General features: G+C 39.5%; 1 protein-coding gene across 5 annotated transcripts in view; it reads left to right on the forward strand.

The window, feature by feature from the left end:
• The first annotated feature begins 3,448 nt into the window (after positions 1 to 3,448).
• The window catches only part of ppp1r12a (protein phosphatase 1, regulatory subunit 12A), a 55,374-nt gene continuing 45,304 nt past the window's right edge, over positions 3,449 to 13,518 (forward strand). For 4 of the 5 annotated variants that reach the window (XM_046072053.1, XM_046072052.1, XM_046072056.1 and 1 more), the window contains exon 1: positions 3,450 to 3,769. In XM_046072053.1, coding sequence (XP_045928009.1) covers positions 3,533 to 3,769 — 237 coding nt within the window. In that variant the 5' untranslated portion in view covers positions 3,450 to 3,532. Of the gene's footprint in view, positions 3,770 to 13,518 lie in introns of all 5 variants that reach the window. The other variant, XM_046072055.1, reaches the window with a different exon arrangement.

Below are 13,518 nucleotides of genomic sequence, written 5' to 3' on the forward strand. Positions count from 1 at the left end.
TAACACTATTATTTTCAGCTCCGTTTGAGAGACTGTTCTCATCTGCAAGGATAATATTCCATCCATACAGGAGGTGGTTAACACCAGAAACTTTTAAAAGTTAGCTTGTTCTTAAAGGCAACCTAACCGGTTACTGATTAAAGTGGCTACCCTGTCTTTGAATTGGACAGAGAGCTGGTGTCTTCATACTGTGCAAGACTATTTTCATTATTTTTGTTGTTGTTGTTTTTACAGTTTTGCTTAGCTTACAGTACCATTTAACTTTGATCTCACCAGAACCTTGCGTGCATCATAAAATCTGAATGTTCTGCAAGTTTATACAAATTCAAAATGTCCAATGTCACATATGTATTTTCCTGTATTTTGAAAATACTAAATACATGTATTTGATCTGGAAACATTTTCTGGCATCAGTATTTTGTATTTTATTTTGATACATTTATTTAAGGGGTATTTTGTAACAAGATACATTTTGCTGTATCTTTGCCCATCCCTGTATACTGATATACGTTGACAAGTTTCAAGTCAAGGTTAAAAATGCACAACACCTATAGAAAATATTTAAATCCCTTCACCTTTTTGCATCTTGTCATTTTTGGCCCGGAGCTACACATTTGATTGCATATGATCTCATGTCTGTAGCATTCATATTTGACTCTGCTGAAATGTAAAAGTTACATTACATACATGTAACATGATTTCTTTTACACAAGGGTAGAACATTGAAAAGTTCAATAATAAACAGCCTGAGAATCAAATGAATATGAAAATGAAATGTTTTTTAAAACTACCTTTAGAAACATCTGAATAAAACTGTCAAATAAGCCCATCTTTTGGCTGTTTGTGCTGCAAGTAATAACACAGTTGGTGGCTCTAAAACTCTTTTGTGTATCCCACAGATACACAAAGACCTACACACGGTACACTCTCATTACGTTCAACGCTGGATGTGGACCACATGGCTCTCCTTGTTCTGTCAGTCACTGTAAGGTGGGCCCTCCCCACCGAACAGCAGCTTACACATCACTTTCCCTCCAACCATCCTTATATCAGCACACTGAAGTCTCTGGCCAACAACTTCCTGACACTGACGCTGTTGGTGTTCCACCATTCCTATGACTCAGTAGAAGCACAGTAATTTCCCCTGACATTTCTGTAACATTAATGATCGTATCAGCTGAGCTGCTTGTCCTCTCTGCGTCTTAACCTCCATGTTCTGGCTCAGAGTCCTGTGTGCCGCAGCCCAAGTCTCATTTACTGCATTTGCAGACAATAAATTATTTAAATCTGTCCACATTCAGTGACAAGGGGAATTCTTCTGAAATGAGAAAATGGGGGTAGCGTGACTTTACACAATGGCTCTTGGTCACAGTTGTACAAATGTTTTGGATCGTAATTCTGATTGAATAGCTTGTTATTCAGGATGTCAACTTTATGTTCAGGAGGTGGGTGGTATCTAATCAAACAAAAGCAACATCATTTTCGTTTTCCCCAAAATAACATCATTATCATCTGTAATGACACCTTAGAGTAAAAAGTGGCTGCATGCTTCACAACCACAACTTGCGTACGAGGAGGCAATACCGCACCCCCTGCTGATTACACATGGGTGTCTGCCAACAATAACACATGGCAGTGCCAAAATAAAAAAAACACTTTATGCCTGGCCACCTTGTTTTTACTCCAGATTTGAGTTGGACCACCCCGGTACTTGAGTCCACTAGACATTCCTAGCACTTCAAGTGTTACCCATCAAATCATTACAGGAACTTTGTGGTAAGACGGATCTTATTTTCCCTCAGTGAGCAAGTGTTTTTATTTGTTGTAAACTCAATATGTCACACATGGAACGGTTGGATTAGCATTTTCATTTGTTGTGTTCATTTATGGAAGAAAGGGGAAAACCCTCTAAAATGAAAGTTTGTTTAGTTCGCATGACTAAATGACATTTCCTGAAGTGAAAAGTAAAGGTCACCTCTGTATGAATCACTACAAGTGATAATACAATCTTTTAAAAAGGCACTTAAATAGAAGAGAAATGCGCCTCAACTCTATAAGCTTGGAAAACTACAGAAAGAATGGGAAAACAGCATGAGAACAGCAATAAATTATGGGAATACAGTTTTGATTTGTCAATAGTCATATTAATAATGTTTGGTTTTTACTATCCACCTGTGGAAAATACACAATTAAGTACAGAAGCATGGGCATCACTGGATCCGGCCAATTGGGAAACTGAAGAGTTCCATAGAGTTAGCAGTTCCTTTGCTGGCACAGGATAACCAGGTGGACATACAGGTGGGTGTGTGCTTTAGGTAATGTATGAATGGCCTCATACTCCATTTAACTTTTGTAGAGTGTTACCATTCATTATTTTATCTACATGGTTTTCCTTTTTTGTCTCTCTTTGGAGTAGTTTTCCTTAAAACACCCTATGCCTAATATTGTCATACAGTGCCTGATTTTCTGTTGTTGTTTTTTTGTTGCTGAATAGTTTTGTTGACTGACACATGATTTAGAACAAATTCACAAGACACTGCATGGTTGATAATAGGACTTTGCAGATAGGTTAATATATTCTAATTATTAGTAAACTTTGGTTTGAAAACTTGATATCTTTCTTAACTCCAACTCAGGGGGTGGAAATAATAACTCTATAACGATCACAAAAAAACCAAACAACAATAAATATATAATGCCTTTGAGCACTTTATAGTTTGAGAGCTTATTTTGTCTTCAATTTATATATATATATAATGTAAAGTATTAATGAATTTCAGTGGTTATGGAAGAGTTGAGTATTCGTCATATTGAGCTTCAATGTTCATAGTTGAAAGTGGAAAGAGAAGCTTGACAAAAACACATTTGGTCCAACATCTTCAACAACTGAACCATTTCCATGACTACTGAGCAACTTCTGAGAAAGGCTATGAAATGTGTTTTTTTGTAAATTGGACCTTGAGATTTTGTGAATTAGTGAGTGCCCTATATTAATAGCTTGCTAATATTTGTAGCTTAAGATACATACACTGATGTAGTGATAAATTATTTGGTTTAATTTAGGGTGGGCTGTGACTTCTATTCAGTAATATCACAATAAACATTTTTTTATACCATATTAAATGGAGCAGAGATAGGACAAATACTTGCTGCTGTATGTAGCAGTTGTTCTTTCTCTGAAATGCTTGTGAGCTATCTGAATGTTATGTAATATTTTCAAGTACACTTGTCTTATTTGCTGTACACAATCTATAAGGGATTACCCAGCTCACTCTCCCCTCATAATCCGTAGATGATGACGTTATACTGCAGCTCCTGAGCTCCAGCTCTCGCGAGGTTATGGAAAACAATCCAGACGCCCTCTCTCTCTCTCTCTCTCTCTCTCTCTCGCTCGCTTGCTCGCTCGGCTCCCCCCTCCTCCTCCTTCTCCTCCCCAGCCCTCCCTTCCCACGCCCCAGTGCGCTGTGGGATAGTGGCACTATAAAGTATATCCTCTCTCGGAGAAAGATAAGAAGCCCGAGACAGGAGGGGGATGAAGATGGCGGACGCCAAGCAGAAGAGGAATGAACAGTTAAAGCGCTGGCTGGGCTCGGAAACGGACCTGGAGCCTCCTATTCTGAAAAAGAAGAAGACGAAGGTGAAGTTCGATGATGGCGCCGTGTTTCTGGCCGCCTGCTCAAGCGGCGATACCGAGGAGGTGCTCCGAATGCTTGACCGGGGCGCTGACATCAACTACGCCAATGTTGACGGTCTCACCGCCCTCCACCAGGTTTGTGTTAGCTTGCTATGTGTGTTACCGCCAGTCGCTGACACTTAAAGTAGCATTAGACACAAATGTAAGGCTTTATGCTAGCAACTGCTTGTCCTGGAACACCTGTCAAATGGAAGCCATTCTCATCCCGTTGTTTACCTACCCAACGTTAGCACACCCTACCTATTCGACGCAGAGTTAACGATAGAGATGAACACACTGGCTTGGTTCAGGAATACAGTGCTAACTTTGCATGCAGCGCTCAAGGTTGAAGCCACCATAAACAACAAAGTTAAAAAGCTTTTAACTTACTCTCTGGGCTACTTTTTGCCCCAGTAAACTAGCCTTGAGTCCATAGCCTCAGTCGTGGGCGCAGTCTAATTGCTGTACTGCTGCATTTCAGATTATAACGTCGGGTTGTTGTAAATTACATTGAAGTCGAACAAACATCAGTGTTTATGGTTCAGCGATATTGTTGGATAAAGCTAATGTCGGGTGCAACGATCGAGTTATGCTAGGAGTTTAACGTAAATGTTGCCATTGATTGAGACACTCAACCAGGCAAAAAATGAATCCCACAACGGTGGCTACAACCTGGCTAGCAGGATAAGTCGTTTTGTTGATAAACCCTCCACCGCGACTGCGACTACTCTCTGGAGGGGAAGCCGAAGCTAGCTGGTGTTAAATGCATGTCGTCATTCAGTTGAAGGCTAATCATGTCCTTGCAAGGCCTTAACTGTATACCACATTTACGTAACATTCACATTATTGACAACAGTATTTGGCATATAAGTTCAAATGTGGTACAGTGGTAAATTATTTAAGTGCTGTGTTAGCCGTGCGGAATGTATGCTAACGCTACATTTGCAGGACAGGCTAGCCATCGTTAGCTGTTTTTAATTCATTCGTTAGCTAGCTTGAGAGACTACGTCAGCGGATACCTTATTGCCCCTGAATTTGACGTTTTTGGTTTTAATAACAAACATAAGTGTGCCATTTACTTTTCTATTTGGCTGACATGTCAGCAGTGCTAAGCTAATTATTTGCCCGCTAACCACGGCAGCTACGTTTAACGTTACTAGCCTCTGTGCTTTCTAACCAAATAATGAAAATGGCAGCCCGTGTTGGCTGTCGTTAATCACGTCAACTGCAACCTTTTTTTTATGTATGAGGGTTTTTGAAACCAAGCACGGCAGATGTCTGATTTACAATGTTCACCAGTACAGTTATTAAAATCGTAAGGTAGCTAGTAGGTGCAGTTAGCGAAAGGAGAGCACTGACATGGACAAGTTGGATTTAATGATGTGTACTCTTACATACAGCAGATTGTTGCTGAAATTTTGATTTCGAACTACTTAATTGTTATTTGTGCTTACATAAGTATCGTTTATAAGTTAAATTTGTATTACTACTACTCTCTTCATTCTCTACTGTGCTCCAGATATGACCTCATCTCTTTGTCATTTAGTGTTAAACAAATAATACCTGGAAGATATCAATAGGGCTCATTTCAGACAGAAAGTTATTGCATCTATGACATTTGTTGCTAATGCAAATGAATTACATTATGTTAACACTATCAGCTGCTGTAGATTAATAACAGACTTCTTTTCAGTCTTTAATACTCATGGAATTGCTGTATTTGATAAGTAGTAAACATTAAAGAATGGAATTTGAGGTCCATTCTGGATATGTATCCAGGACATTACAGTTATTTGTATGTACCTCAGACCTCTAGGGCAACAGGTACTTTATCCTGAACAAGCGTTCCAGTGTTTGCTGGTGGAAATAAGCATTTATACATTTCATGAATTTTCATTCATTGCATCAGCAAGGATGCTTTCTCCACCTGTTTGTTTGGATAGCAAGTGCTTAAATGTTCTAAGGATTAATGAAGGAATTCTTGTATAAAATGTTTAATGGTCGCATAGATTTCCAGTGATGTCACCTCATTACTCATGCCCACATGTCTAGTCTTAGTAAGCCTGAGCACTGCACAACCTTGCTGCATGGTCTGTTTGTCCAAGACTTTGTTACACCTATTAAAAGTTTTAAAAGCAAGTTTTCGTAGATAGATTATTAGCTTTATATTAAGATGATTGATTGATTTTATTTGTGTGAATTTTGTCTCTGTCTTTATTAATGGTGTTGTTAAGTCAACTATTAGTTGCGCTCAGAATCTGCTATAATTAAATCTGGAATTAGCATGCCCCCCTGTTCAAACTCATTGGGTGGAAATGTTGCCTTTAATTGGGCTGATGTCCAGGGATGAGCTTGAGTGAGGAAAGAATTTGCAGTGCCGCTCTCCAGACCTAACCATCTCTGGAGAGGAGAGACTGCTGCAACTGTATTTGTGTGTATTGCATGAGATCCTGGGATTTTGGGATCAAATAAAGGAGTGGAAGAAGGTGATACAGTGAGTTATGTTGCTAATTCCAGATTTGTTTAACATGATGTGAAGAAGAGATGGACAGTAAGTCATCTTGTGTCTTTCATGATGCCTTTGTCATGCTTTCGGTGTTGGTTTTATGCAGTAAACTCCAGAGCATAACATGGCATGATTTTGTGAAACAAGTTTTGCATTAGAAAAAGCATACATCACTAAAAATTGTGTGCAGTAAACTCCACTGACCTCTAGCTTTGTTGTGTAGTGTGTCATGTTGTTACATGAGGTGCTCACTCCTCACTGGGTGCAGCAATATCACTCCCAATGCTGGTGACCGGTGGAGGGTTATAAATACCACAGCCACAAGTTCTCCTAACGGGGTTTTAGGAGATGATACTAAGTTTGGGTATGACTCAGGGTCTGTAACTCTGCTTTGTAGTACAGCTCTGGCCTAATCTCACATTAGGCTAGAGGTCGGGTCTTTATGTGAGTCATGGACCGTCTGTCACTTTAAAAATGACTTGTTGCGAAAGGACCAGTAAACCTCTTCTCTTAATGATAACATGATGTTGTCTGTGTGACGTGATTCAAGATGAAGACCATAACCGGCCGTCTTGCACGTGTGGACTTTGTTGAGGATGAGGTTTAGAGAATTACCAATGATAATCGGGTATTTTCCAGTTTTTGATACTTACAAGAACACCAGAGTGGAGAGTACGACTTTGTATGGAATTTGTAGTTTCACATCCACATTTCCATTTCGCGATGTGATTGACTGAGACAGATTGGTTCGCCCAAACGCAGATCGCATGAATTCAAGTGGACAGTACAGAGGATGTACAAGTGAACGAGGGGTCCAAGTGGACATTCCCGAGCTCCTCGGCTAAACTCGTCTCAGAGGGTAACATTCCAAGTCCTGTCGTCCTGGCCTGTGCATTCCTTACATGACAGTCGCTGGAAACCATGGCAAAGAAAGAGCAGAGCAGACATTCCTCAGCTGTCACCTAAACCCCTCCCCTCAAGTCATTCTCTCTTGCTTGCCTCTCCCCATACAATGCCAAGGCCCAGCTGACTGTTGCCCAATGAGCTCCATCAAGGCAATTAGTGTGGAGGTATCATGGACTTGTCCCTTCACACAAGAAAATCTCCACAGTGACCCACACCTGAACTTTTTCTCTTTTAGCGTTCATGGCCTGTGCTGATCCCCAGGACCAGGGTGACAGGCTTCAGCTCAGCTTAACATGTCAGAGTTGGGTATTACAATGCCTTCGCTCTGTTGACATTACACACCCTCATTATGTCCCTGAAGTTGATGAATATTATCTTGCACCGTCTCCATGACAACAACGAGGTTGCTAGTCATTTGTGTTGGTGGATTTGCATGTACAGTGTGGGTGTTGCATAACAGACTGAACAGAGACAGAGTCTTTGGCAGAGCTCAGCAGTTTGAAATGAGAATCAACTTCATGAATCTCGTAATGGAACAGTTACAGAGCATGTGGTAGAAGATGGCGAGGTGGCTGTGTTTCTTTTCATCTAGACCAACATCAGGCATAAAAACACATTACATAATTTCTATGGATCTCACTACAGCCCCTACTCTGAGATTCTCAGCTGGCTCACATTTGGCCAGTGAGTGCAGCAAAAAATAAATGCTTTTTGATATGTCCCTGTCCTCTTGATAAAGGCATCAGGGCATCCTCTAACAGAACCCAGTTCCCTCCTCTCTTTCTGCCTGAGGAAGAAAATCCTGCCATCTCATGTTGCATTGTAGATCTTCCTCACACCTGCCTGCCTACACAACAGAGATGCAGATTAGTGATTTATTGAGAAAGTCTTAATCCACAGAAATTACCCAGAGCTCTAGCTTGATGATCTACCTGTATAATAACTCCCGGATCTGATGACCTTTACATAAAGACTCCTAAGGATTACATATTTTGAGGGTGAGATATATTATATACAATGCTGTCTTCAGTTTTTCAGCAGCTTGTTGGGTTTGACATGTACAGCACATAGCCCAAAACCTAGGAATATGAGCCCAGATGATATAACAATGCTCTTTAAATGTAGGTTTCAGTATCCTGGGGTCATTTTGAACGCTGGTTGAATCTTTTGCTTTCAGGTAGCTTTAAGAGGGAGATGGATGCTCTTTTCAAGGGAAGCTTTACTGATCGCATCTTTGTTGTAGAGATTAGCATGATCGAGTACTTTATACTAACTTATTGTTGAACATCAAGGTCCAGGTGACATCACTCAGTTTGACTTTGAAGTGCAGCCTTTCTTTCAATATTTTGTCCATTGTTCAAGTGTTATTAATTATTTGTGTTGTATAAATAACCTATTCTTTAGACACAGCTATATTGGCAGCAGGATCTGATGAGTTCGACCATTGCATGTAGAACCTGCATGCCTATTTCTTTTGTTGGATCCATGCAGAGAAGTGGTGGTCTTGCTTCTATCATGAAACTAGTTATTAGTTATTGGCCAGTTGGTAGGCTTTAAAGCCGACACAGTAAAAGGAAACTACATTAAAATGATTGCTTCATGAAATGAAAATATATTGTTGGATTTTTATATTCCATTATTTAGGCCTTCACAGGATCTTTGTGCCCAGCAGTTAATGCCCATACTGTCTGCAGGCATTTGATGTCCATTGCTTATTTTAGAAGAAGTCTGCTTTCACATCACTTTTCTTTCAAAAGCTTGCACAAAGCTTCAAGGTTCTTTGTTATTGTTTAAGGGCATTGTACAGTAGCAGCTAGTCACTCATGCATTTCTAACATATTGCAGAATACATTAAGATGCAACTTAATAATTCATGGACAGTCTAGATTTTATTGTTCTCTGTCTAGCTTCAGTAGTAAACTACCAACCCTCCTTGAATGTGGTTAGCTGTTATCGTGTTTTGGTAATTAGTTGTGGCAAATATTTAGACCCATTTGCTGCTTGTGTTATGAGTTTGTGATTGATCTTTGTTAATAACACATCTTTGTTTGATATTTCTAAACCTCGTCTAAAAGCATAAGTCTACACTGACTCGTGTAATTTGGTTCTGTTCACTGCATACAAGAGACTAATTATAATTTAATTAGATTTTATTCTTAAATAGTCTGTTGTTGCCATTATTCATCATTTTTGATGAATGATCAGTTTCTCAAATGCATCGCAGCCTTGAGGGTACGATAGGGGAAATATTATTGCATCATGAAATTATACACCACATGAAATAAAACAGATCATGCAGAAGTAAACTGTAACCTATCAACTGAGTTCAAACAGATGTCAGGAGCTACATTAGGAATACAAGAAAGAAAGCATGTCTAGATCAATATGGATTAAAGCCAACCAAACTTAACACTACTGCAGAAACAGGACTAGATGGACAGTGCAGTTTGATTAAGGAATGTCTTATTACATTTTCTGCCAGTACCACCACATTTCCATTTTAAAAATCATCGAGCAGCTGTTATTTGCACAGTGGGTGACAAGTACTGAAGGTTTTAAAATGTGTGAACTTGTACACAACAAGCACCATTGTCATGGGTGTCAAGTCCTGTTGGGCTGCTTTGGGTGTCTTGAATGAGTGTAGTTGTACTGCTGCAATGGTATGAGATAAACATGACACCCTCAGTTTAACTTCTTACATTGAAGTATAGGTCATCTGGTGCAATGCTGAATTTCACTCTGAATCACTGCAGCGCTATTATAACCTCAGCATGCTTGATGACTGGCGTCAGTTTTAGAATTGGAGCCCCAGAACATGTATATTTTACCTGTGTATAATTGGCAGGTCTCTCTTTGTCAAGCTGGCCTTGCTCACTGTTTCATTCAGCCTCCTACCAACCCCGTAATCAACAGCAGGAAGTCCCTGTGGTGTTTGCGCGCCAATGCTTTGCAACATGCCAGGTCATCTGCCGATTGTGACACGTCAGTGTTGTTTCCTGTGCCATTATAACATGTATGATTTGAAAAGAGAAAGCTACTGTGTAAGATTAAACGTGAAACAAAGAAAGGACTATAGTATAGATTTCCTTTAAAACGTGCATGGCTCAGTATTGTGGTCTGGATGGCTCCGATGCATCCCAACTCTTTGGTAATGCATAGCGGGGATAAAATGCCAGAGGCATCCCCACCAGAGGATCTGGAACGGTGAGGCTTCTCTGAAGTGTTTAAGATGAGCGTTGCTGCAGGTTGGAACTGGTTCACATGGGGTCGTGAGAAGAATTCCTCAGTAAAGTAAATTTACTGCCACGTATATGAGTTTTGCTGATTTGACGGCAAGGCTACGAACACAGACTTGACCTTGCCCAAAAGGGCGTGTTTCGTGTGGCACAGGGTTGGATGTCTCACTTAACATTTTAGCCTAGTGTAATTGCCTTAACATGGTAGTATAGTATCTATAGGAATGAGAAGTTTATTTCAAACCAAAGGATGCCATGATGTGTCGCTTCCTTCCTGATGTCAGTGTGGGCTTCTTTGAGTATTTCTCACCCATACATAAGTTTGTTGCTGTTATTGTTGCATCGTGGAACTGTTTGAGAGGACATGCAAGATGAATTACCTGTTGAGACTTTTGTGTAAAAAAGTTTTGTAAATTAACTTGCCAGGTGCGTTAACAGATTAATGCCCACCACTCACTTTTCGGCCTGCCCCGACTTTTCCAAGCTGTGCATAGTATTCAGCTGCTGTGAAATGTTTGCGAGATGACTGCAGCTTGTCTTTTTCCCCCACCCCGTGGCACAAAGTGTCTGTCTTCTACTTAAAGCCAGGTCTTCTTGAAGCCATGCCGCTGTTGTTTGCTTGGCGGCAGTCACATGCCTCACACTGAGTGTTTTTTATGAGCTGTTTTTGAACTGAAAACACCTGGACCCGGAGACTGAATTCTTCATTGTCTTCCAGAACAGCAAGTACAATTAAGGCATAGAGCACATGTCTTATTTGTTGTCAGTGGAAGGGTGAGGTTACATTCTTTCCCTTTTATTCTCAAAATGGCTGCATCTTCAGCTGACGAAATGAGGAACAGAAGGGGTGAACATGGTGATTGGCCCATTATACACAATCTACACTTTGTGTTATTGTAAAGCCAGGAGATACATAACACGATATCCTTGCGTTCTCTGTTGGGGAATGTTATTGCTCACTGTTGCTTCCGCCAGTCACAGAATAGCTTACTGCATTTAAAAAAAAATAAATCATGTTATGATTACCGTGTCGCTAATTTGACAGTATAAATAAATGATATACTCATATCACGAGAAAAAATAATGTTCTATGTGCTGTACTGAATGTCATTCATTTTGTACATTTAAAGCTTATGAGATTTTCGAATGACTCTTCAAATGTTAATGCCCTTAAAAATGTAAATCCTCAATTTGAATAAAGTGATTCACTGGATTAAATGAGTTAGTCTTTTTTTTTTTTTTTTTTATTAATCAACTTTCTTTAATGAATATGGTGTTAGAGCCGAAATAGATTTTTTTTTTTTTGTTGTGGTCATATATAAATGTAATTTTTGGAACTAGATTACTACTACACCGCTCCGTTAATACAGGTGCGTACGCCAACAAATATGGATTGAAGCAGAATGTTTCGCAGCCGCCACCAGAATCTAAATCCACAGTAGTGCAATACGGTATAATAGTATAATACTAATATTATTAGTGTAGTCAAATCTTTATCTGCAACTGTGTAGAATTACCAGGTACAGAATGAATAGGGGAAAAAATTGCAGCATTGAAGTGTTTATTTCGAATTCAGATGTTGACATCATGAATGAAGCTTTGACTTTATTCCGTACAGCTCTGTTAGTGAAAGAACAATGGCTTTTAAGCTAATAGCACAATGTGCTAATATCTTGCTGCATTTCTAACTATCAAGCTCTTCCTTTGCACTTGATTGGCATTGATTTTTATTGCCCCTGATCCATGAGTGGCCATGAGATTGAATGAACCTGCTCTTTGCTGTGATGTTACACCATTAGTGTTCTTGTGAGTAAGTGCATGTGAGTGATATTCTTCCTGCAGATAAATAGCAGTGTCAGTAAATGGGCCTCTGTCTTGACAGACTGATTACTTCAGCTTGTGATTCAAATGGCCATTTATAAGTATGGCCTCTGTGTCAGCTATAAGGCAGTGGTTTTTTTCTGATAGTATATCTGTTTTTCATGCTTTAAATAATTCTAAATGGTCTTAAACCTTGTTGCAAATGTTCCTCACTGGACAATAAAAAATCAACTGACTATCTAGTGAAAGAAGATGAAGATGCCTATTGAAATCAGCGTTTCCTGCTGGTGCCATACTAAATATTATCAACAAATGGTTAATTCTCATGAGAATTATTATACTCTTTTTAATTAAAAATATCAACTGGACATCAACTAATTCTATTTAACAGATTGAACTAGGGTAGTGGTAGAGAATAATGATTCTTTTGTTCACCAAAGTGAGGTAACTGAATTTTATCTCCATGTTATATGGAGCATAAATGTCCGGTCACTGAATCCAATCAAGCTGAGATGTTAATAGACTGTTAAATGAATAATTAACCACAGCCACTCAGGCAGCTGTATAGAGACCTAAAAACTCATTAGAATGCAGCATTAAAAAAACGGTCAACTTACTATCCTCAGGATCTAGGCCCCAAGTGTTTATACACATCTTGTTGTGAAAATAAAACAAGCCATGGTCCATACATTGTACTTCGTTATCAATTAACTGATTTTATATTTATAAGTTACAGCAATCAAAAGTATATCAAACTGAAAATGTGCCAATTATGTGTCATCTCTGGGACATAATTTTAAGCAGCTGATAACCATCGAAAAAAAAGTTTGCTTAAATTTTGCATCCATACACCGTTTTGTCTTATTCAGGTTGTTTGAAGGAAAGTAAAAGTGGATGCTTCTGAGCTGCATGTTTTTCTGGCCCGATAACTGGGGGAGGAAGTGGGGTATTGCTCGTCTTTCCTTACTGAGGTGGTAATGGTAGGAGGGATCAGGGTGTTGGAGATTTCAGGCCAGAGAGGAACAGGAAGTGGCTGTTTATTTTTCTCATTTCCTCTTTGAGGCTCCACTAGCGAGCCTGCTTCTCCCTCTGCTTTGATGACTGACACTAACATAGACACATGCACACACTTTTAAGCATACAGCTACCTGCAGCTTAATAATTAACCTAAAACTGGACAAACAATTATGCATTGTGAATCAAGTGGATTTTTTGTTTTAAATTTTCTCATCCTAATTGCAAGTATTGCTGCTTTTTTTTTAGGGCCCGAGCACGACCGTGCGAGGTCCCTATTGAATCTGCTCGGATTATATTTTTAGGGCCCGAGCACGACCGTGCGAGGTCCCTATTGAATCTGCTCGGATTATATTTTTTTT

This window comes from Micropterus dolomieu, linkage group LG16 (genome assembly GCF_021292245.1).
Source record: "Micropterus dolomieu isolate WLL.071019.BEF.003 ecotype Adirondacks linkage group LG16, ASM2129224v1, whole genome shotgun sequence".
NCBI lineage: Eukaryota > Metazoa > Chordata > Actinopteri > Centrarchiformes > Centrarchidae > Micropterus > Micropterus dolomieu.